Source organism: Labeo rohita, chromosome 16, assembly GCF_022985175.1.
Source record: "Labeo rohita strain BAU-BD-2019 chromosome 16, IGBB_LRoh.1.0, whole genome shotgun sequence".
Taxonomy (NCBI): Eukaryota; Metazoa; Chordata; class Actinopteri; order Cypriniformes; family Cyprinidae; genus Labeo; species Labeo rohita.
The window spans coordinates 24,046,271-24,069,932 of record NC_066884.1 but is presented as its reverse complement, the minus strand read 5'-3'; the positions used below and the strand labels follow the sequence as shown (position 1 = coordinate 24,069,932).

Sequence of the window (23,662 nt, the reverse complement as noted above, 5' to 3'; positions counted from 1 at the left end):
CATTTGTGTGTGCATTGAGAGCAATTTTTATAGTCACCTTATTGTTATAATCACCACACTATGTTTTCTTTAATGTCAAATACTTAAATTTACCCAATTACTTTAATTAGTATTTAAACTTGTCAATAACAATACACTGTTTAAATTTGTATCTAAATTATATGCTTACATGTAAAACAAACAAACAAACAAACAAACAAAAAAAAAAAAAAAAAAAACAGGAGCTCATAGGGCTGCAAAATTATAACATAAATCATTATTGCGGATAATTGCTAAGAATATTGTAATAATGATTATATAACGTTTTATATAAAATATAAACCGTTTTTGTTTCATTCTGGGCAAGTCACATTCTGGCTTAACAGAAAAACATGTCTGTTCATGACTTCTAGCACAGGTTATGCTAAAAATGCCTGGTGTAATCACTAAAGCTTTGATATTAATCTTTTATTTACACAGTATCTGCATTGTGTTGTTTATTATGAAGGAATTCGCGAGTGTGCGCACTCACTAATAGTTCCGACTAATCTAAGCGTTTCTGACTGGCCAATGCATTCCTAAATTCAACAGAAACGCGTTTGATTGGATGTAAGGCTCAACGGCGCTGCACAAAACAGCGCGTAAAATAACCCAATGCAATGTGAACGAATCTAAATGTAGTTTCGCAGATTCACACTTTTCTTTAATTTTAACATTTAATTTTAAACGCGACAGCCGTAATACATTGTTTAACTGTGCAGGGGCGACTTTTGCCCATTTGTCTTGAATTTATGGGGCATTTTAGTTCATTTTCCTGGCATATTTTCTGCCACAGGCTCTCCTTAATTGCCGACCCCGGTGAAAAAACCAGCATATGCTGGTAGGTATGTTTTGATGCTGGGATGCTGGTTAGGTATGTTTTGATGCTGGTTTAAGCTGGTCCTTTGCTGGTTTATGCTGGTCCTTGAACAGCAACATGACCAGCAAAAACCAGCAAAGGACCATCTTAAACCAGCATCAAAACATACCTACCAGCATATGCTGTTTTTTTTTTTCCTTCACCAGGAGACCCTGTAACGTTAACTGTCATAATGCCTGTTTGTCATAATTATGACTGATTGTGTCATAAATTGTCATTATGACTTATTTTCTCACGTGGTTGAAACTGGCCTTCATAGGAAATAGATGCAGCAACCATGATTTTTAAGTCACCTTTATTCTTTCAACATACTAATGTTACTTACTAATATTAATGTTACAAACAAGTTCATGCCATATCTACATGGATTTACAGTATACTCAGAAGAGAAATGTTTATTTATGTGCCACAAGAGGGCAGTGTTACAAATTCTTAAGAAATATTTTAAAGTCTCATTTTATTTTAGAAAGATTTACGTCAGAATACAGGGTTTAGAACTTGCTCTAGAAATCACTGGGATCAAAACATATTAATATTTGAAATAACATCCATCTTTATGAATTACAAACTCGCATATTGTGACATATATCCCAATGTGTATATAAGGACCCTGGTGAAAAAAAACAGCATATGCTGGTAGGTATGTTTTGATGCTGGAATGCTGGTTAGGTATGTTTTGGTGCTGGTTTATGCTGGTCCTTTGCTGGTTCATGCTGGTCCTTGACCAGCAACATGACCAGCAAAAACCAGCAAAGGACCAGCATAAACCAGCATCAAAACCTACCTAACCAGCATTCCAGCATCAAAACATAGCTACCAGAATATGCTGTTTTTTCACCAGGGGAGTGAATGCGCTTAAGATGTGCAAATCACTGCTTATGTAGTTTAGGAATATTAATATTTTTTATTTTATAAGTTGCTTGTTTTGTCAGTGACCTCACATTAAACACATCACAACACCCTTATCTGTGCAGGAGTTTTTCTCATCGTTGTCCTTTCAAGAACTTTTGCTTATTTAGTGACATCTTCATGCGATCTGTGGTATTGCAGCTGATATGTATAAACGCTGTACGTTTGTGGCCACCACAACAGCATATTCAGCACAGTTTCTTTTAATATTTTATTGGGTATATTTACAAACACCAACATGCATAGAGCTGATTCACAGGGAATTACAGAACTCAAGAGTTGGTACAGTACATAATATGCTTAAGTGTGCTACCAGCGATGGGCAATATACCACATAGAGCTACGCAACTCATACCACACAAAGGTACACACACAAGAGATAGATAGAGAGATAGACAAGAGGAACAGATAAAAAGCAGATCAATATTATGGTATATTAACCACAAACAATAAGTACACTATATTTAGAATGCAACAAAGCGGTTTCTTTCTCTAAAACATACAAATGTAATTCCAATGTCACAATTATAAATACACAGTTGTAATGACAGCTACGAGAGCTGAAACAATAATAATGATAATAATAAATGAATTAAAAAATCATGCATCATTGCAGTTTGCCCTGTGAGGTAAAACTATGACACTAAATATTATTTATTTATTTTTTATTTATTTTTTTTTACTGAACCCCTGTTGCTTGCTTACTTCTCAAACCATAAATTTTATATTTTCTTTTTTTTTAAACAGGGACATTAAAGCTCAAGCCAATTCCATAGCTAACTTCTGAAGGTGTTACATTTCAGATTTGGTTTTCTCCTAAACTATATCCTAAAAATTGTCCCATTCTCAAACATACATAAATCCCATACATTAATTTTCAGTTGAAAGATTCATACTTATATACAGCAATGTGAATTTGTAAGTGCTACTGTAGCCCACTGCTTGTTTGCTATTGGTTGGAATAATCCAGAAGGCATATCATTATGTGGTGCGATGGGCAAAGCTGTGTTAAACGTGACAAGATTAATCTTTCTTTGTCTGAATATATTTTTGATTGCGGTGCCAAGTCAGAGGTGTGACAAAAATTCATACTACACATGAGCATTCAACTGTGGGAAACACAGAGGGCCGTTTAATGAACAAGAATAAGCGAGCTCCATTATAAATCACCTTTCCAACTACAGCCACTAAAAAACCCTGGCCTAGACCTTCAGCATAAAGCGTTTGTAGTTTGAAGCGTTTGTGAGTCCGTGCTCACAAAAAAGTTGTATTGATGATTACCTGACATTTGCTACACACATTCATGCAGGTTTAGTATGTAAACCCCTGATTCAAAGCGATATACGGATGCAGAATATCCATTCAAACGAAAATCATGAATGCTATCAATCATATATGGTTTTCCCAGCAACAAGCCTCATAAACAGTACAGTACAGTACAGTACAGAGTATGCATAGTCACTATCAAGCTCATGGTGATACAGATCTTACCACAGTAGCCATCACACTGTAAGAAATAGAAAAGAGTCATCTACACACTACCACTTGAATATATTTGACTGTTCCCATTGAGAGTTACAATAATAACGATAAGAGAATAATAATGTCGGTTTTCGAAAACAGAATGTTTTTTTTCCTTTTTTTTCCTGATAAGTGAAATAATAGAAGGGTGTATCTTCAGGTAATACCAGTGGTTTATCTATTAATTGTTGGTGTACAATTAGTCCAGCAAAGTATTAATATTATGAGGAATAAATTAGTTTTAATAGTCAAGCAGTTCGTTTTTAGAATGATTAGCCAGTAGTTCCTTTCTAAACAGTTCAATAAAAAAGTAAACTTGAGTAAATCTGTCATTTATTAAATAATTCAGCCCCAAAATAACCCAAACTCATGCCTTTGCTATAATTAAGTCGTGCTTGCCTTTACAACACGTTGCTGGGCTGATGATATGATAAAAGGGTTTTACAAACAGTTTCAGGTGAAATTAAGTCGCATGTGCATATTGGTTGTTTATCAGACTTAAAATTACAATGAAATGCTGTTTTACGAATATACATTTCTTGATAGATTCCAGGCGAGCTGTTTGTTATGGTAACACCTACTTATAAATACACTATGATGGTTTTATTTTTTGTTAATCTTGAATCTTATTCATTACCCATTTCTATTTCTTGTTTATCTGTCTATCTATCTTTGTAAAATCTAAATATATATTTATGATTTATACAGTAATTTTGTTTCCTATATATCACAGAAAATATTCCGGACGTCACAAACCAGGCAACGAGGGTCAGAGATAAACACGTAACACGGCTACTAATAACTACGTCTATATATGGTCTTTTTCCTTATACGTTATCCCCTGATATTCTTTCACACAAACATACAGGCAAAAATAAAGATAAGTCACATGATAAGTGAAGCATAACCAATGGGAACAAGGCCTTCATTGTGACCTTGACGACAGCGAATCCAGTCTTGGTCCACGCCTCCCAGGAGAACAAGCTCCTCCCCCTTTCTGAAGCTCAGCTCTGTTCCGGTGCCGCTGTGGTCACACAGAGTTCTGACCATCCTGAAGAATCAGAACACAAGACTCAGCACATTGTTGATAATAAAAGCTTCAGAGACTGCTTTACGGGTCAGCATATTAAACTGTCAAAAATGAATCAAACAATGAAAGTGTGGTAAAAGGTAACAGCATATTTTCCTTAAAGGATTTGTTCACTTCCAGAACAAAAATTTACAGATAATTTACTCACCCCCTTGTCATCCAGGATCTCTTTTTTTCTTCAGTTGTACACCACATTTTACAATGTTAACTAATCTTGACTTGTCATAAAATGTTGAAATTGTCTGATATTTTAAGAGACTTTATTGACCTTGACACATAGCAGGAGTACTCTCTATAATATTATTTCCTTTTTTCTGCAATTTCTGAATGTTTTTTTTAGATTGCTTGACTTTTATTTAGTACAAAACCATTTTCAAATATTCTGAGCAGCGAAGTAATTTTGTTAAAATATTTTTTCTAAGTAATAATAAACATTGGCAAACTACTTAATAAGATTTTCTTTTCAATAATGTCATTCTTTTAATAAAAATGTTTACTTTTATTAAGAATTTTAACCTCACATTTTCTGCTTTTTCCCCCCTTCCCCCAAAAATAATTTTCATTCAGAAATTTGTGTTTTTAAAATCAATCAATCAATAAATAAATACATAAAAACTAATAAATAAATAAAATATAAAAAAAATTATAAAAGTGTAAGAAGTGTATTCAGGTCATGGTATGTATGAATGGCATACTTCTTTTTCTCTCTTTTTTTTAAATACATTTTTTTTATCCACCTTTTTCTTTCTGTACGAGTGGGTGCGTTATTTCTCAACGCTATTAATCAGCCATATTGGCGGCACTGAATGTAAACAGTGCCACTGAACTGAACATATTTTGCTGATTATTGCTGCTGAAAATGGCCAATTATTGTCATGTTTTGGGCTGTACTAATCGGTCAGACAGGGAAAAACATTTGGAGGACTATGGAGTGCCAAAAGTTATGACAAATCAAGGAGAAGAGTGCAAAAACTGTCTAAGGAACAAAAGCCATTTGTGGTTGGTCAGACTGAACCAGGATTTTCAGGGCAAGAATCCTGACAACATTCGTGTTTGTTCTTACCTTTTCCGGTCAGTTAGGTGAAATATTAGGCTAATATCTTAATTAACCACCTATTAACTTTAGTTTGTCAAAATATTGTGCCCTTTCTTGCTTACTAAGTTCTTCTCTATATGATTTAGCAGCTTCCACCCTTTTTTTTTACATGGTTTAGACAGCATAAATTAGCAGAAAAATGTATTCAGTAGTACATTAACCGTGCAGTCCATTCTGTTGTTTACATCTGAGTATCGCCAATATGCCTGCACATCTGGGTAACTGACCAAACTGTGACGTAAACGCAAACACTCTATTATCTTAATTATGAGCACCCTGGTTTATAATGCAAATTAGTTTTAATGTTTACTGCATGTTGTTATTCTTCTCGTTATTTCCCCATAGCAGCTAATGAACCGGATGTCTCACCCATAGGCTTACTTCCGTGTTGAAGTATGATAAACAAAAATGTATACTGTGTCACTGACCTAAATACCACAAGCCCTTAAAAAAGCACTTTACCAAAAAAGTCTAACGTTATTTTCATAAAATGCATAAATGTAAATTTGTTAAGAAGAATATGAATAATCTAACAGAAACTTTACCTCAGGGGCTTTGGCTGATCTCTGGCTTCATTAATCTTTTCATTTTCATCTTCCTCCATATCTTTGCTTCTCTGGGGCTCTCTCTTCTCAGGCGGAGAAGCCTGGCCAAGATTCACTAAGCGGGAAAGGACGGATACGCCTGGGGAGAGCCACTGAGATGGGCGCCTACAGAATGAAAGAGGATAAAAAGATACTTCGCATAAATAAACCTGACAAATCTGAAACATACTAAACTGACATTTAAAAAAACATTATCAAACCTGCTTGTTGGTGGGTTGTTGGGGCTCTTAGCAGCTCCAAAGAGCCGTCCCAGACCCCAGGGAACAGCAGCTCCGGTATCCTTCAAAGAAAGGTCGTCTTTTGGTTGCTGCCTGATTTCATCTGGACTTTTTAGATTCAGTGAGAAGCCACTCTTGAAGTCATCTGGTGAGTTTGGATCTTTAACATCCTCTGTGGTGGTGGCCAAACCAAAGTTCTGCCCTAAACGCTCTCCCAAACGCATTACTGCCCCCCAGCCTTGCTGAAGAGCCTGGCCTGCCTGCTGGGAAAGGCTTCCGGCATTAAGAGGCACGGAAATCTCATTGCCTTTAAACCATGATAATGGCGAACTGGCTTCCTCCTTGGTAACGCCTGATGACAGCGAAATTGGATTGCGATAGGCTGACACATCAAGAACGTGACTCGTGAGACCTGAATTGGGATTGGTGTCTAAACCCAAACTGCTATGGTCTTGCTCTAATACGCTTCCAAGATGATGGCTGCTTCCTTGGAAAAGCCTCTTGGGTGACAAGTGGAAGCTGAAGTCTTCATTCGGTGGGCTGTATATCTCAGATGTGTGACTGGCTGGGGTGAGAGTTGGGGAGGAGGGGTCAAGGTGGTGATGCTGAAACAGCAGGTCGAGGTTGAAGGTCAGAAGAGAGAGAGGCTGCAGGAGGAGGAGAAGCTCCTCAAAAAGAGGCTGGCAAGAAGTTAGTGACAGACGCATGAAGGAAGTGGGGCGGTAATATGTTTCCAGGACATCTGTGGGAGTGAAGAAAAAGAAAATACAAAGGTAAAAAATATTATTAAAGTTTTTTAAAGAAGTCTCTTTTGCTTACCAATCCTGCATTTATTAGATCCAAAATACAGCAAAAACAGTCACATTCTGAAATATTCTTACTAATTAAAATAACTGTTTTCTATTTGAATATATTTTAAAATGGAATTTCAAAGCTGAATTTTTTAACTGAAAACAGTTATTTTAAATAGTAAAAATATTTCACGATTTACTGTTTTTGCTGTACTTTGGATAAATAATGCAAGCTTGGTGAGCAGAAGAGACTTCTTTAAAAAACATTAAAAATCTTGCTGTTCAAAAACTTTTGACTGGTAGTTTATATATTTGATCACATTTATTAATAAAAAAATAAATAAAACAGGATCAGTGGTTAAAATAGATCTACTACTGTGATGCTTCATAAATTCTATCCATTATGGGTTATCAAATAAACGTACACATAAAACTTTTGTTACTTTTTTGTTTATACACGCTTTCTTTGTCCGCTCTATTCAATTTAAAGGCACATTATCCAATATTGACAGCTAGGGTTTGAAATGGGTACTGCAGCCCAAATTCAAAATACTGTTTCTCCCGCCCACTTTTCCTCAGTGTGGATGCTCACGCGGGTTGCCAGATTGAGAACACGCAAGAGGAACGAGCGCAATTGACAATGGAAGGCGACGAATCTTACACACTGCAAGTTGTAAAGTCAGATTTATCCATGTTTTAGTATTCCTTGTCATAAAACATTTTAGATGGATGACGAATATTTTTAGATTGAGTAAAATCTGTGATCTCTGACCCAGTTCATTTGCTGGCTTTCATGGCTGCAAAAATTATGTTTTTTGAGGAAAACATTTCTGCATTTTTCTCCATATAATGGACTGGTATGGTGCCCCGATTTTGAACTTCCAAGATGCAGTTTAAATGTGGCTTCAAACGATCCCAAATGCGGTTGTAAATGATCCCAGCCAAGGAAGAAGGGTCTTATCTAGCGAAACAGTCGGTTATTTTCATTAAAATAATACAATTTAAATACTTTTTAATCTCAAACGCTCGTCTTGACTTACTTTCCCTGAACTCTGTGTATTCTGGCTAAAGACAGTTAGGGTATGTCGAAAAACTCCAATCGTATTTTCTCCCTCAACTTCAAAAAACAGAAGCTGCAGAAGTACCGACCAAGTCTATGCAAAGTGAACATGCAAAGAAGATCAAACACCCTTAACAAAAAACGTAAAACAGCGATATAGGGCGATTTTGAAGTTAAGGGAGAACATGAGATGGGAGTTTTTCGACATACCCTAACTGTCATGAACCGGAACAAAAACAGTTCAGGCAGAGTAAGACAAGACAAGCTTTTGGCATTAAAAAGTATAGAAATTGTATTATTTTTATGAAAATAACCGATCGTTACACTAGATAAGACCCTTCTTTCTCGGCTGGGATCATTTACAACTGCATTTGGGATCGTTTGAAGCCGCATTTAAACTGCATTTTGGAAGTTCATAATCGGGGCACCATCAGTCCATTATATGGAGAAAAATGCTGAAATGTTTTCCTCAAAAAAAAATTTCTTTACGACTGAAGAAAGAAGGACATGAACATCTTGGATGACAAGGGGGTGAGTACATTATTTGTAAATTGTTGCTCTGAATGTGGAGCTCTCCTTTAAGTACAGTCAGACATATTACATACTGTACAGCACCTTTAACAAGATAGAAAGCAGTCTAATGTTGTACAATGGAAATGTTGTACAATCCACCCTGGACTGATAATTCTGTTTTTGGATAATTCGCCTCGGAACGGCTCAATTTATTGCATGTGCTGTGAGTTTAGCATGCGTTTAAGAGCTCTACTGCTGTTTCCATCAAAATAAAATCTTAAAAGTGCAGTATGAATTGTGGACCGCTAGTGGTTTAAATGGGTATGGGTAATGTTACTGTAGTCCAAATTCAAAATATCTCTTTCAAGTGTAGAAATTAGAAAAGAAGTATTCCCTACTGTAGTGTAAAGGAAAAATAATATTCATACTGAATTTCATTTATTTTACAGTGCAATTGTTTTACATTATATGGCTATTACTGTCATAGCAATAACAATACAATAAATTTGTTGTTATTATTATTATATTCTAATTAGTTTGGTTTCCTAAAACACCAGTGTGAATGTAATTTAGATTTAGACTGAGACAGTATGCCACACATAAAAAGAGGGTTGAGTCCCCTTTAAAGTTCAGGTACAAGTCAATTCACTGACTTTTTGCTGACTTACGTTTTCTTAGTTAAGAACATGGGTTGGAGCTTTTAATTTTGAACTCTCAAAGTGCATTAGATAGAATAATTTAACTTTAATATGTACAAAACTTTCTTTTTTTCCCAAGTCTTCATTTTGTCTTTTTTTTTTAAATGTTGAAATAAATATTATACCATGGACTTTATACTGAGGGACCACTGGAGAACAACAGTAAATATGGACACTTACCACTGCAGGACTGCAGATGTGAAAGCCAGTAATCCAGGAGCTTGACACTTCATGGCACATTAGAAGATGAAAAGAATACATTAATGATCAATATCTTGCTGATAAAATCATCTTTTAGAAAGGCTGAGGAAAGTTCTGTCTTACTTGAGAAGGCCAAACAGGAATGCGTTGAACTTGTGTCTGCTCTGCTTAAGCTGGGGAAGCCCTGCTACCTTAGTCTGGAGGCTGTGCAAAGCCTGTGTGCTCGGGCCTGAAGGACCACAATAATTAAAGATTTTTAAAAGATACATATAAGTTCTCACAAGCAAATCACTGATTATTTTAAAATGCTAGAAATGGCAACAGAATGAATGTGTACCATGGTGAATAAGGTACTGAAATCGTGCTGTAATGCTATAGAAAACATGAGACAATAAACATAAGCAACAAAAAGAAAGAACACTGAGGGAGAAAACCAAGGAATATTTAAAGATTGGAAGTATGACAGAGATGGGTGAGTCAATACTGCAGGGATTCACAGTGCCAGAAAATAGAAGAACAAAAAGAGTGATGATGAGAAATGGAGAGACAGAAAAAATAGGTATTTATTGACCGTAATCATCTTGTGTATACCAGGTCCAGATGTCTTATACCTGGTTTGGTGGAGGCCTGAACCAATCCCCAGGGTGAATTTGGCCTTCTGCCTGCAATGAGGTCACTCTGGTGGGGCTTGAGTCCATCACAGAGCAGGTTGCGCAGGGCTGGGCAAAGGCACTGCAGTACCAGACGACCAAGACAGGGATTTACACTGCTGTCTCCAGAAAGAGTCTGTCAACAGAGGTCAAAAAAGGGCAATGGAAGATAGGCAGACAAGAGGGAGAGAGAGACGGAGAGAAAGAATAAAAATGTGCAAAGCAATGGAAAAAAAATAGGATAAATAAAGTGTTTAAAATAAATAAAAGAGAGAGGGAATATGAAAATAGGGGAAAGGGGTGAAAGTTGCATGAGGTTAGTGTGAAAATAAGTTATTCGCAAAGCTCATGTTTATGAACTTTGAAGCACCTTATTTACTGAGTGAAACTGGAGAAAGAAAAAGAAAGAGATAAGCCAAGTGCATGGAAGTGGCATGAAGAGAGAGGGAAAAACAGGTACGGTTTACTAATTCTATTAGTGTTCAATTTTTCTTTTCTGTGGGAAGGTTGATATTAAACTAAAGTGGAGATTAAAATGCCAGGTTGCACAAAACTGACCTTCTGTACAACAGTCCTGGACGAACTGAACTGAGCCAAAATGGCTTCCACTGCAACACTGACTGAACTGACAAGAGCTGTGAGACAAAACACATAAAATGTCAACAATTATTTACACAAGCAAAGCAATTTTTGAGGTATACTATACTGAATTACATTTCTTTTCTTGCAGGCAGGCAGAAGACAGCCCTTCGGCGCTCAGTGAGGGCCTCACATCTTCTCCCATCCAGGCCGCGTTCTTCTGCTCAGAGCCGGCAAACGAGAAGCTGCGAACAGCTATTAGGAGGCAAAGACAGCAGGGTGGGGTTAGAAACTCGATTAACAGAAGATAATGTATTACAGTTGATCTTGAGCCAATCCAGTGCAGTACATCACAGCAGCTCGTAAGGAACGTGTATCTGATACAAATATTAATGAATAAATTATGAAAGATATTTATTCATTTCAGTCATATTTGGATTTGTTTTGACGCATCTGGATTCGTCACATGCAAAAGCAAAACATGCTGAGCAGCATAAAAAAGAAACACCAATGCTTTTAAAATTAACGAACATATACTGTAAATGACAGGGGTAAAAAATAAACAGAATAAAATAAAAAAATGTCTAAGAGCAATAAGCATTTATATAAAATAAATAATTAAAATATTAAAATTAAAATTAAAATATTGTACAGCCGTAAACACAAAGAAATTTTCCTACCTGATATCATGATGAAAACGTACATGTGGGAACTTTTTTGCGAGGCACAAAATACGTACCAGTAGGAAATACGTATCCCTGCAGTTTCCGACAAATGAACACTAAAGGCGTTAAATCAGTGAGCACTCGTTAATGTTTTCATACACAGTTAAGATTACAGCTCCATGAAATCCATTTTTTTTTTTCACACTGAGAATAACTGAGGGACTCATATGCAACTATTACAGAAGGTAATAAAAAACATGCATTAAGAACTGGGGGTTGAAAACTTTTTGAATTTGAAGATCAGGGTAAATTTAACTTGTTTTGTCTTCTGGGAGACATGTAACTATCTTTTGTAGCCTCTGAAGGGCAGTACTAAATGAAAAAAAAAGCAATTTTGGCAAAATAAGAAAAATGTACACATTCTCATTCTGTTCAAAAGTTTTCACCCCGTCTCTTAATGCATCATTTTTCCTTCTGGAGCATCAGTGAGTGTTTGAACCTTCTGTACTAGATGGATATGAGTCCCTCAGTTGTCCTCAGTGTGAAAAGATGGATCTCAAAATCATACTGTCATTGTTGGAAAGGGTCCAATTACACAAAAATACTGGAAAACCAACAAATTTATGGGACCTTAAGGATTTTTTTGGAGAACAGTGGGCAGCTTGACTGTTCAGGACAAACAAGGGACTCATGAACAACTATTGCTAAAAAAACAACAACACAGCTGTGAATTATTCAGTTAAGAACACAGTATTAAGAATCAAGGGGATGTAAACTTTTGAACCAGTTAATTGTTATACATTCAACTATTATTTTCTCTTGTGGACTATATGTAAATCTTTTATGTGAAATATCTTATTCAGGTCAGTACTAAATAAACAATAACATGCATCTTGTATGATCGCTCTTATTTTGGTAAATAATTAACATTTTGCAGATTCTGAAAGGGAATGTAAACTTTTTACCTCAACTGTATGTACTTACTGGTATCTCGCATCTCGTGAAATGTTGCCACAGGTACGTTTTTGTCATGAGACCACGTTGAAATTTTCAAAAAATAAGTATATTTATATAAAAATAATTAAATTACAAACAATAACATTAACAGTTGAACAGTAAAAAAAAAATAATATAAAAATAAGCCACATATTATCATTTTAAAGACAGAGGTTCTGATGCCATCATGCAACAGACAACCACATATTTCACACTGTCACAGACACAGACAGTGCTACAGTATCCACAGGATATGAATGAAGACACAGCGACAAACAGACAAGGTGCTTTACGATTAAAGAAAGTGGAAAGAAGTGAAAGAAAGTGTGAGAAATGACAATGCGCTGATTTCTTACTCAAAGTGAGCGGTGGTGGACTCTGCTGAGAGTGAAGTATGGGGACCGATGGCTCCCGCAGAGGGGCTTGAACAGGGGGTGTGTACAGATAAGGGTAGTAAAGCGGGGCGGCAAGAGCAGGAAGGGTGTGACTGCGAGGGAACAGGGGTGAACAGAGACGGGCAACATCTGTGCCTGGAACTGGAGGCCCGGACCTGTGGGGAGGTGAGATTGCACCAACGGGGGACAGCCGTGGGGGGGCGCCTTTATGCAAGGGGCAGTTTTTGGGGTGGTAAAGGTAATAAGCAGGGAAGGATACAAGCTGCTGGTTGCTCTGTGTTGTGTCTTCATTGCTGTTGTGATCAAAAACAGGGTTGATTGGTGGTTTTGAATCATTAATGTTATCTGAGTTTAAATCAAACAGCGAGTCGGCATCTTTATAACTGTTTTTGTTGACACAGCTCCGATTTTTGAGGTTTCGCATTGTTATGTAAGTTTTCATGTCAATGTTTTTGTATGGCGTTATGTCGCCCTCAGTAAGAGTGTTAATGTCAGCTGGTGGTTCAGGGTCGGTGAACAGCTTCAGGCTAGTTCTTGTGTATCTGACATCACTGTAAAGTGAATCATCATTTCTGATTGAGTCTGCTCCGCTGTTATGTGGACAGAAGCGGTTTTTTGTGCTGTCAAGATCATGCCCACAGACATAAAACGAGTCTAGGAAGCTGTCAGCATGATTACAGCTGTGGTACAAAGAATCCATGTTACCATTGAGATCATTTTCTTGTTTACAGAACAAAAACGTATTGTTTTCTGGGCCAGCACAGTACAGGGAGTCAGTATAGTCATCTTTGCTGCAGTCAAATGTGGAGTTTATGCACAACGGGTTTGAGATGTTTATAGAACCCTCACAATTGGTCAAGGCATGATTCCGGTTAATGTCAGTGTGGTAAAACTGGGAGGCTTGTGACAGGGGAGCAGAGTGCAGGTAATAAGGTGTGGTCAAGGAAAGGGACAAGGGAGGTGAGGACACTTTTACAGTTATTATGGGTACGGGGGTGAAGAATTATGAAAGTATAATAATGGAGGAGATTCAGAATTGAAAGGATGGGCAGAATGGTCAAACAGCAAACAGTGAAGAAAGAGAGAGAAAAAGAGAGAATGGAAAAATGTTAGTGTCATTTAGAAGAAGAGAGAATGCACTTATGTAAATATGATGAAACAGATGATAGAGAACTCCTTCAAACATTCAATATGCTGTATGTAAAGAGTATTTTCTGTTATAATAATCATACAAACATTAGAACACAGCACAACATGCCACAGTGCATGGGGAAAATGTGTATATAATTCATTCTCCAAAGATGAGAAAATTTAAATCATAAATCATTTTATCTGGCCAGCAGGGGTGGACGATATCACCAAAATTTTATATCACAATATGAGTAAATTTATTTCACAGTAACAATATTAGGGTGACCAAACGTCCTTTATTCCCTGGACGGTCCTCCTTTTGGACCTAAAAAATGCATCTGGCCGGGATTTCTTATTCGCCCAAAATGTCCAGGATTCGGGTTTTGCTTTGTACAGTCGCCATTCATTGTGTGCGCTTTTGTATCAAAGCCTTGCGCGGGACTGTTTTCTTAATCCCGCTCCCGCAAACATTCTAATATTGAATATAATTTTTGCACGTCAGGGGATCACTATCAAGTCGCAGAATTTTTAAATTGCTTTGGATGCAGCTCATGTTGGACGTAGGGTTGCCAAATCCACATTTTTTACACGTAATTAGGCTGACTGTAATTAAACTGTTCCAGTGGGTTGATTTTCTCCCGTGGGTTAAAGTTTTGAAATATTCCATAAATTACATTTGACTGAAATGCTTGTATTGAAACATTCTGCATTCTACCTATGATAAAACTGTGGTAGACATAATTTTTTTGTAAAGGAAGGCCTCTGTGGTAGGAAGTCTTTTAGCCGTGTTTATGATCAATCTGCAAGATGATAACTGTAAAGTATGTAGTTTGTAATGACATATTTTGAGTTTTGATTGTCTTCTTTTTAAAAACTAAAATATGGTCACCCTACACAATAGATATCACAACAATAGATAACATCTATGATATCAAAATTATAGATACCATAGAATTTCATCATTCAAGTATCACAAAAAACTAATACAAGCTTAAAAAAAAAAAACAACTCAAACCCACTGAAGACAAGTAAACAGTCAGCGATTAAATAAGAATATGAAACAAATTAGAAGCAATAGGATGAAAAAAATACAGTATAACAAATGCTTTTTATACATTATACATTGTATAAAATAATCAAATGTATGAAAAACACTGCATATACTTCACTGTGTATATTAAGTACTAGACTGCTGTCACTTTAAGAGCTGCCTGGATCCAATATTCTGTTACTCATGTTTTCTTTCTCAGCTGCTTACTTTCACTTAAAAAGACAGGCATTTTGACACATACAAGTGTGTGTATTTAACAAGCGGCAAACTCCCGGTCTCCCTCTTAAAGCCATCACGGAAGTGACTAAAACTAAAAATTCATCGACTGACCGCTAGAGACTGGCTGCAAAAGGGAGTCAATCCCATAGACTCCCCATGTTAAAATGCCTAACTTTACAGCAGAAAAAAATATGGTTACAGCCTGGTACAAAAAGTGGTTTTGGTCTATATAGCTAATTTTGCCCTTCATGTCAACTGTGAGGGGGGTGAATTTTTTTATAACTCATCTGTTTAAATTATATTAATCCTTAAAGTTCTGCATAATTTAGGGCGTGGCCACTTGAGTGACAGGTGGAATGCCGCTGCTGTCACCACCGTCGCGCTAGGCAGGTATGGTTTCAGCAACCAACTCCACCCACATCCCGCCTCTTTGCCCATTTTCGATTATCCCGTAGTGACGTGCAGTGACGCGATTCCAAGATGGCGACGACCGACTCCTGCCCACTAAGATCTACAGAAACCTACGGGTGACGTCACTGACACCCCATCTATATTTTTTTACATCTATGGTATTTAACCATTCAAGGCTTGTATAGCAGCAAAAATAATTCTGTTCAATATTCCTGTCCTCTATGAGCACCGTTTTCACATGTACGCTTGTCTCAGACAGTGTGCACATACAGTATAGCAATGAGTTTGGATTGCTTAAAATCACTTGTTTTTAAATCACAATGCTAAAAAATGCACGTAAACGATCATTTTTTATGACCACGTAGCACAGCGGCATTACGAAAGTGTGTAACCGTGATAGAAATAATAGTTTAAAATCTCTACCAGCTGACAAATTTCTAACGGTTAATCATACTACTAGTATATCGCCCACCCTTACTGGCCAGCACATTTTATGCCACTCAGTGTTTCACAGGTCAGACCATAAAAAAATATACATGTTTTAGAAAAAAGAGAAAGCCTAACTATTTTAGCCTAAATATAATAATAAATACAAATCCATATAAACTAATCAGTCAAGTACTCAAAATTTCATTCTTATAACTGCACTCACTGTACTGAGTGCTAAACCTTTGTATCTTTTTAACTACTAAAACAAACACACACACACACACACAAACTACAGTTTTCAGTAGTGTGCAGAGCCTAATAGCACTTTATCTGATCCCTCAACATTCGACCGTGCGGGAAAGCAGTCTCTATCTAGGATCTCACTAGGCTGCACTAGGATCACATTTCACCTGCAATGGCAACTGTGATTTGAAAGACAAGCTAGGCCTAACTGTCTTGAAAATAAGCTCTTTTGGATCTAGAACACTGGCATTCACCTTCTAATTCTTTTCAATAGATTGCATGTTGCATTTCAATGTATTATGCTGAATAAGTGTTACATTACATTTTCATCAGTACATATCTCTAGAGAATTACGATTTACTCACATAAAAACCATTCTACTTTACCTTTACTTGCCAGATATCTCCCTCTCTCAAATGCAGTCAGTTTGACTCAGCATTTCCTGTTTCCTTGTTGCTGTATTGTGATTGGTGTAAAGGTTTGAGTCACACCTTTTGTACGCTTAAAGGCGTAGGTCATGTTCTTGAGCTGACTGACACAGCCAGAAATATGAATGATGAAGATCTTATAAACAGCAATTTACTAACACAAACTAAAACAGATATGTACAACTTGAGGAACTAAACACAAAAATTACATACATGAATACTAATGTCCATGAATAAGATGAATAGTACTTATATTGCCAAAGCGTGGGTTAGCAGTTGTATGATGTGCTAACCTTGTAAACAAAAATGAGGACTCCCTCAAATGTATTTGCTTCTCAATTTACAGGCACATTAGAGGCCATTTATATCTGAAGTCCAAAAGTGAAGTAACCTGATCCAAGCAAATTTGCCTTTTCCATTTGGCAGATAAACAGTATGGAAAGGAACAGAGCAAAAGAGAAATGGCAAAAAAATAAGAGAAAAATAAGCATAAGAGTATCAATTTAATAATAGGAGGCATGTCAGAAGGTGTAGGAGAGATGTACATCATGACTTTTGTATGAGACAATATTTTTGATAGTAATATCATTATAAGTTTTGTAAAGCCAATTCATTTGACTAAAATAGAACTAAAATAGAAAATTCTCACTGAAAACAGGAAGGTTGACAGGGGAAAGTATGATCTATAATGTGTGCCAGCCAGAGAAAAGGAAGAGAGGATGAGAGAAAAAAGGAATTAGCCTGCCGAGGAGGATGAATAATTAAAAAGCTTTGTGACATCATGAGAAACAACACAGCATTAAGCCTGCTGCATTCTGAAATTCCCTCCAGTCTCGCTCTGCTGATTCATCTACCCATCTGCCTGTGTGACTCTCATCTTGGCTTACCACTTTCCATGTCATCAGACTACTGTTCTTTTACTTTCGCCTGAAAGGATTAGTTCACTCCAGAATTAAAATGACTTAATCATTCACTCACCTCCATGTCATGCAAGATGTTTTTGAGGAAAACATCCCAGGTTTTTTCTCCATATAGTGGACTTCAGTGGGGGACCAGCAGGTTGAAAGCTCCAAATTGCAGTTTTAATGCAGGTTCAAAGGGTTCTACATGATCCCAGCTGAGGAATAAGGGTCTTATCTGTCTTATCTAGTGAAATGATTGGTCATTTATAAAATTTTAATCCACAAATACTCATCTTGCACTAGATCTTCATCCACTAATTTAAACATTACGCAGAGATGTTGGAAAGGTCACAAGTGACGTAGGTAGAAGTACTGACCCAGTGTTTACAAACTGAACATGCAAAGAAAGTCAAACGGCCTTTACAAAAAGAGGTAAAACAACGTCAGATGATTTTGAAGTTGAAGAAGAAAATGAGATGGAGTTTTTCACCCTACCCTACCTTTTTGAACTGGAGTACACAGATGAAGAACTAACCACGTGTGACCTTTCCTACGTGATTACGAAATGTGTGAAGTCATAGATGCGCATCGTAAAAATCAAGCATTGTGGTTAAAAAGTACATCAATTTTAAATTTTTTTTTGGAAAATGATTGATCGTTTTGCTAGATAAGAACCTTATTCCTTGGCTGGGATCACGTAAAATGAAAGAATCATTCAAGAACGACCCATTACTAATTCGTAGCATTATGGACGTGCATCACAGAGCCTGTGCTACACAAGCTTTTGTGCTTAAAAAGTATACAAATTTTTATTTTTTTTAAAAAATGACGACTGTTTTGCTAAATAAGACCCTTCTTCCTCGGCTTCCTTTGAAGCTGCACAAGTGCAATTTGGACCTTCAACTCATTGATCCCCATTGAAGTCCACTATATGGAGAAAAATCCTGGAATGTTTTCCTCAAAAACCTTCATTTCTTTATGACTAAAGAAAGACATGAACATCTTGTATGACATGGGGGTGAGTAAATTATAAGGAAATTTTTATTCAGGACTAAACTAATCCTTTAATATTCCAATGAATTTGCACCGTGTGCAAGAACTTTCTAAGACAAACCAGGTCAGAGAAACAACTATATTTCTGAAATGCAACTTTACCTGTTGTCCTGGTTTCCAAAGTCCATGCTCCATCTGCCATTCCCCTAACTTCCACTTTATCTTCATCATCCGTTTTCTTGGTGTGAACAGCTTTATCTCTTTCATCACAAATAGTCCTGAGGCTGCCTTCACTTGCTGAACAGCCAATTTGTTGGGACACTTTGGGTTCAGCTGGGCAATCTTCCTGTATATTCATGCGGCACATTTCCCTAAAGAGGGACAATGAGGCAGGAGTGGGTGGCGGCTGAAGAAATGAGGCTTGTGCTTGGGATGTATATTCCCAGCCATCCCCATCAGTCTTCTCTCTTCTCCATTTGAGGTTGTACAGGAAATCAGGGTCTGGGGTGATAACAGTTGGATCAGGTTCTGGTTGAACAAGAGCAGGCTGGGAGCTCTGTTTGCTTCTGTTGCGTAATTCTTTAAAGGTTGTGACTTTTGAGCCTAAAGTTGAGACTTTTTGCAACATGCCATCATTGGATGATTTTCGCATCTCAAGAGGTGGGGACTCTGTATCTGGGGTGAAGGCTATCAGCCAGTCAAATCGATCTGGGCGAGATGCATTGGCAGGTAGAGTGCAGGGCTTGAGAGGGGGAAGTTCGGGAAGATGGGAGGCAATTGGTGGACGAGGGGGCAATGGTCTTGGAGGTGGAGGAGGAGGGGTATCTGAAATCACTGAAGCATAATCAAAACTCCCAAAGCTAACATTTGGGATGTTTGTATTGCTAAGATCGGTGCTGTAATATGAGCTGGGAGATAGGCTTTGACAACCACAGCTGTAATTACAGTGTCCACCATTTCTCTTACGTCGTCTTGCCATTTCTGTGAACGATGTTGTCCTGTTTACTTCCTTCTGTTCATCTTTAGAAACTTCATTTTCACCGAGAGTATCTAATTCCTTTACACCTGCAGACTTGTCTTTCCCAAATCTGGATCCTTCTTTCAATCTGGAATGCAACCCCTTATCTACACCTTCCTCCTTTTGTATCCTGTTTACACTGATTTCTCCAATCTGAGAGACATCAGACATTGGCTGTTGCTCATTCTCCAAGACAACGTCTACACAGACTCCCAACTCGGGACTAAGTTTAAGCAGTTCGGCTTGGGTGAGGCCTGCTAGTGCAAGCAACTTTCGGATTTCCACATCCAGAGCATGAAACGATGGAGGCGGTGGGAGTGATGGTGGAGGTGGAATAGCTGGAGGCGAGGACATCGCAGGTGGAGGTGGCAATGGAGGAGGTCTGGATGTTGGCGGTGGAAGGGACAGAGGAGTCTTTTCTTTTTCGAGCTCAGCAAGTCTCTGAGCCTCTAGACGGGCTTTATGACGTCTTCTCGGAGGAGGAATTGGTGGTGTGGGGGAGGTGAGAGCAGGTCTGTCTGTATTTAGGGTGAAGTAGGGCACAGGCTGTGATGGAGGAGGAGGAAGGGCAGGAGGTTTCAAAGCTGGGGGTGAGGATGACAATGCAGGCAAGGGAGGGACAGGAACACTTGTAGAAAAATTAGTAGCATCGTTGGTGGATGAGACTGAGAAGACATGTCCACTGATGTTCTCGTAAGTGTGCGATTCTGGGTGGGTACTCACATGCCTCGTTGGAGGTTTTGGGGGCCGAGGAGGAGGCTCCAACGGTGATGGAGCAAGTGAATCAGAGGCAGGGGTTTCATCAAGATCAGAAGGAGCTGTCAGATCTACCCCTGCATCAGAAAATTCCTGGGATTCGCTTGATTTGTTGCTTTTATACAACTTCCATGGAATGTCAATGTTGCCCATTTCATCCAAAACCCCAGTGATATCCTCATCGTCAAAGTCTAACCCTTCCTCTTGGAGCTTCACAAGATAAGCCAGCTTCACCTCTTTGTTAACCCTCTGAAGCTTCTGCTGGTGATCCAATCTATCTCTGACAATCAGCTCACCATCCAGTTCCCAGTGTGCCAGCTTAACAATGCGGTAGAACAGATCCACTTTTCCCAACTCTTCTATGGAGTCTAAAAAATGGAGAAGATCCACTTTAATACATTTTCCTTCTTCTGATCCCTTGCTGTCTACGTAGTCAGACGACGGAGAGCAAGGAGCCGAGGGATAGCCTTCATCAGAAGAGCAAGGTGATCTTGCAGAAGTGTTGAGATCCAATGGTATGGCATTGGACTGAAAGGCAGGGCAGCTGGAGACTGGGGAATGAGATGATGGATAGCATTCAGCTGCGTCTTGGTCCTGTGATGACAATGAAAATGTATCAGGACAGTCACACTCCAGATCTGAGCAGCTGCTGATGGATGTGGATGAAGATGAGGTAGAAGATGTGAGGGAAAAGTCCAGCATGGATTCTGGACAGTTGCAGCTAGAAGGGACAAGAGTATCATCATCTTCGTCGTCGTCGTCTTCATCATCTTCACCATCTTCACCATCACAATTGCCGTTGCCATTCTCATCAACATTGGCATTCACATTTACACCGCAGTCATCATTTTTGAGCTGACCGCCTTCTTTTTCATCCACATTGCCATTGTCCTCTTCTTTCTCCTCCACTGGGATAACATGAGGTTCTTTTACTTCTGGCTTACTCTCATCTTCTTTGATGTCTGGTTTTGGAACTGCCAATTCCTTCTGTGGAGGTGGCGGTGGCAGCTTCATTTGTTGCCTGATGTTTACAGTGTTATTGTTGTTATGGTTGTGATTAAAAAGGCTGTTGCTATCCTGAGGTGAATGGCCATCACAACACAGACAAGGTAGGCTGGGCTCATTGCAGTTTGGATCCACAGCTGGGACTAGGTTTGATACAGTGTGTCCACTTTTTGGTTTCGAGATTGCTGGTATTGCGTGAGCACCATTCTTCTGTGGCCGCACCAGTTTGGATGGAACCACTGGGGCTCGTGCACCTTGACCGGGGCCTTTTAACCTGGAAGACTCAGGTGGTCCTCGAGTGCCACGACGAGGGGATGAAGATGCCGTGTTCATGTTTTTGTCCTCCCTCTTAGCCCCTTGGCTTGGTTTTACCTCCGTGCGCCTAATGTCAAACCTGCGGGAACGTGGGGGCACAGAGGGACGAGAGGAGGGGTGCATGGTGGGATAGTTTTTATGTCCTGATTATTATTCTGGTGTTTTTTCTAAGGAGTTTGTAAACATATGGTCACATCTTGGATCTAGCTAGTGCCTGAAATATTAAGAAAGACAGATTTTGTTTAGAAACACAAAAATTGACTAGCTTACTTGTGTAATGGGACTAAAAACTGTTCACAATTTAGCATCACTTGGTAAACTGCATAGATAAAGGAGCACTTCTGTTGCTCATGGGCCAATATTGAACACCAACATCATTTCTAATTTCTCAGAGCATAAAAATATATACACCATTCTGTGTCACTGAAACACATGTACCTACTGCTTTTTAGAAACTGCTTGCATGCTCAGTATTGATTAGTGCTGGGCAACAATTAATTGCATCCAAAATAAAAGCTTATGTGTACATAATATTTTATGGGTGTATTTTGTATATATAAATACACACACATGCATTTATATATTTAAGAAAAATGTTATGTTTATATATTAAATATATGTATATATATATATAATATAAATTAAACAAATATAAATATATACATGCAAATACATGTACTGTAAATATTTTCAAAATATATACAGTATGTGTGTGTCTTTATATATACAAAATAAATATACACAGTACACACACATATGTTATATGAACAAAAACTTTCATATAACCCAGCACTAGTATTAATATGAATTGTTTGCCTAATAAATAATATAATTTTATAATAATGATGATGAATTTAATAATCATTTCAATAATAATAATAATTTTATTTATATCATTTATTTCATTTAGGCATATTATATAAACATTATTAAAATAGAAGTATTTTTATAGCCTACATATAAGCTAATCAACATGTCTTTGAACATATTCTACTATACAAAAATGTGCTTTTTCTCTGCGTGAGGCATGTGGAGCAGAAAATCACTGGAATGACTAACGCTGTTTTTGCTCTTGATAAACACCGTGGGCAATGCACTGCTCTCGCCCAATGTCCTTGGATACAGAGGATGTAAATCTAGGCCTAGCGCTCGTTTAGTAAATAAACTCACGATTGATATAAATGCAATACAATATTTAAACATCACGTAATCTAAGACGCCGCTGTGTATGATTTATTTGTTGCTGGCTAATATATTAAATATTTACAGAGAGTATTAAAATGATGTCTAATAAGATGTGATGACATACGAGTTGTGGTGACACCTCCTCCGTACACTTGTATCAATACAGGAGACTTACATTTCACAATAATAACGTATCGCTTTATGATATATCTTCGAATACCTTAACGTTACCTTATAAACAAAACAAAACGAAACAGATTCATCAGCAAATGAAACAAAACACGCAGAAAATCCAGCAGACAATGCAATAGCCTACAAAAAATACCTCATTTCCAGAAGGATATAAAGGACGCGTTCTTCTTGATCTCGATCTCTATTCCATCGCACAAGCCATGACTCTGAAATTAGTATACGCCGTTATTCTCTTTCCTCTTGTCTATCGCTCCGTCATCTAGCCCTCCCTTCCTTGCCCCTCTCCTCCTCTCTCTCATCCCATCCTCGAAACCACACCCCTCAGCAGCATCTCTCCTCTGCCCGGACCAAACCAAGAGCAGCGAGTCCACAAAACTTCTCTTGCACACAGTCATGCAAACATCTCCTAACAGAGAAAAGTGCATGGTAAAATAATGTTCTTCAAATTTCTTTATTAAAAGGACTTCGCTCGTCTTTCTATAATCCAAATATACAGCAG

The 23,662-nt window shown here is 37.9% G+C and overlaps 1 protein-coding gene across 3 annotated transcripts; it reads right to left on the bottom strand.

Annotated features, from left to right (window-relative positions):
- Positions 1-2,512: 2,512 nt before the first annotated feature.
- On the bottom strand, positions 2,513-23,472 carry rusc1 (RUN and SH3 domain containing 1). Of its 3 annotated transcripts, XM_051131079.1 has the most exons (12): positions 23,297-23,472; positions 18,855-22,000; positions 12,847-13,854; positions 10,965-11,084; positions 10,809-10,885; positions 10,621-10,638; positions 10,212-10,386; positions 9,724-9,829; positions 9,580-9,626; positions 6,320-7,079; positions 6,060-6,224; positions 2,513-4,379 (listed from the first exon to the last, which is right to left on the bottom strand). In XM_051131079.1, exons 2-12 carry the CDS (start codon positions 21,907-21,909, stop codon positions 4,214-4,216), a joined length of 5,697 nt encoding a protein of 1,898 aa, XP_050987036.1. In that variant the 5' UTR covers positions 21,910-22,000; positions 23,297-23,472; the 3' UTR covers positions 2,513-4,213. The 3 variants fall into 3 exon arrangements, with proteins under 3 accessions (XP_050987036.1, XP_050987037.1, XP_050987038.1); XM_051131080.1 differs by lacking the exon at positions 10,621-10,638 and having other exon boundaries at positions 23,297-23,471; XM_051131081.1 differs by lacking the exon at positions 12,847-13,854 and having other exon boundaries at positions 23,297-23,469.
- Between the last annotated feature and the right edge of the window lie 190 nt (positions 23,473-23,662).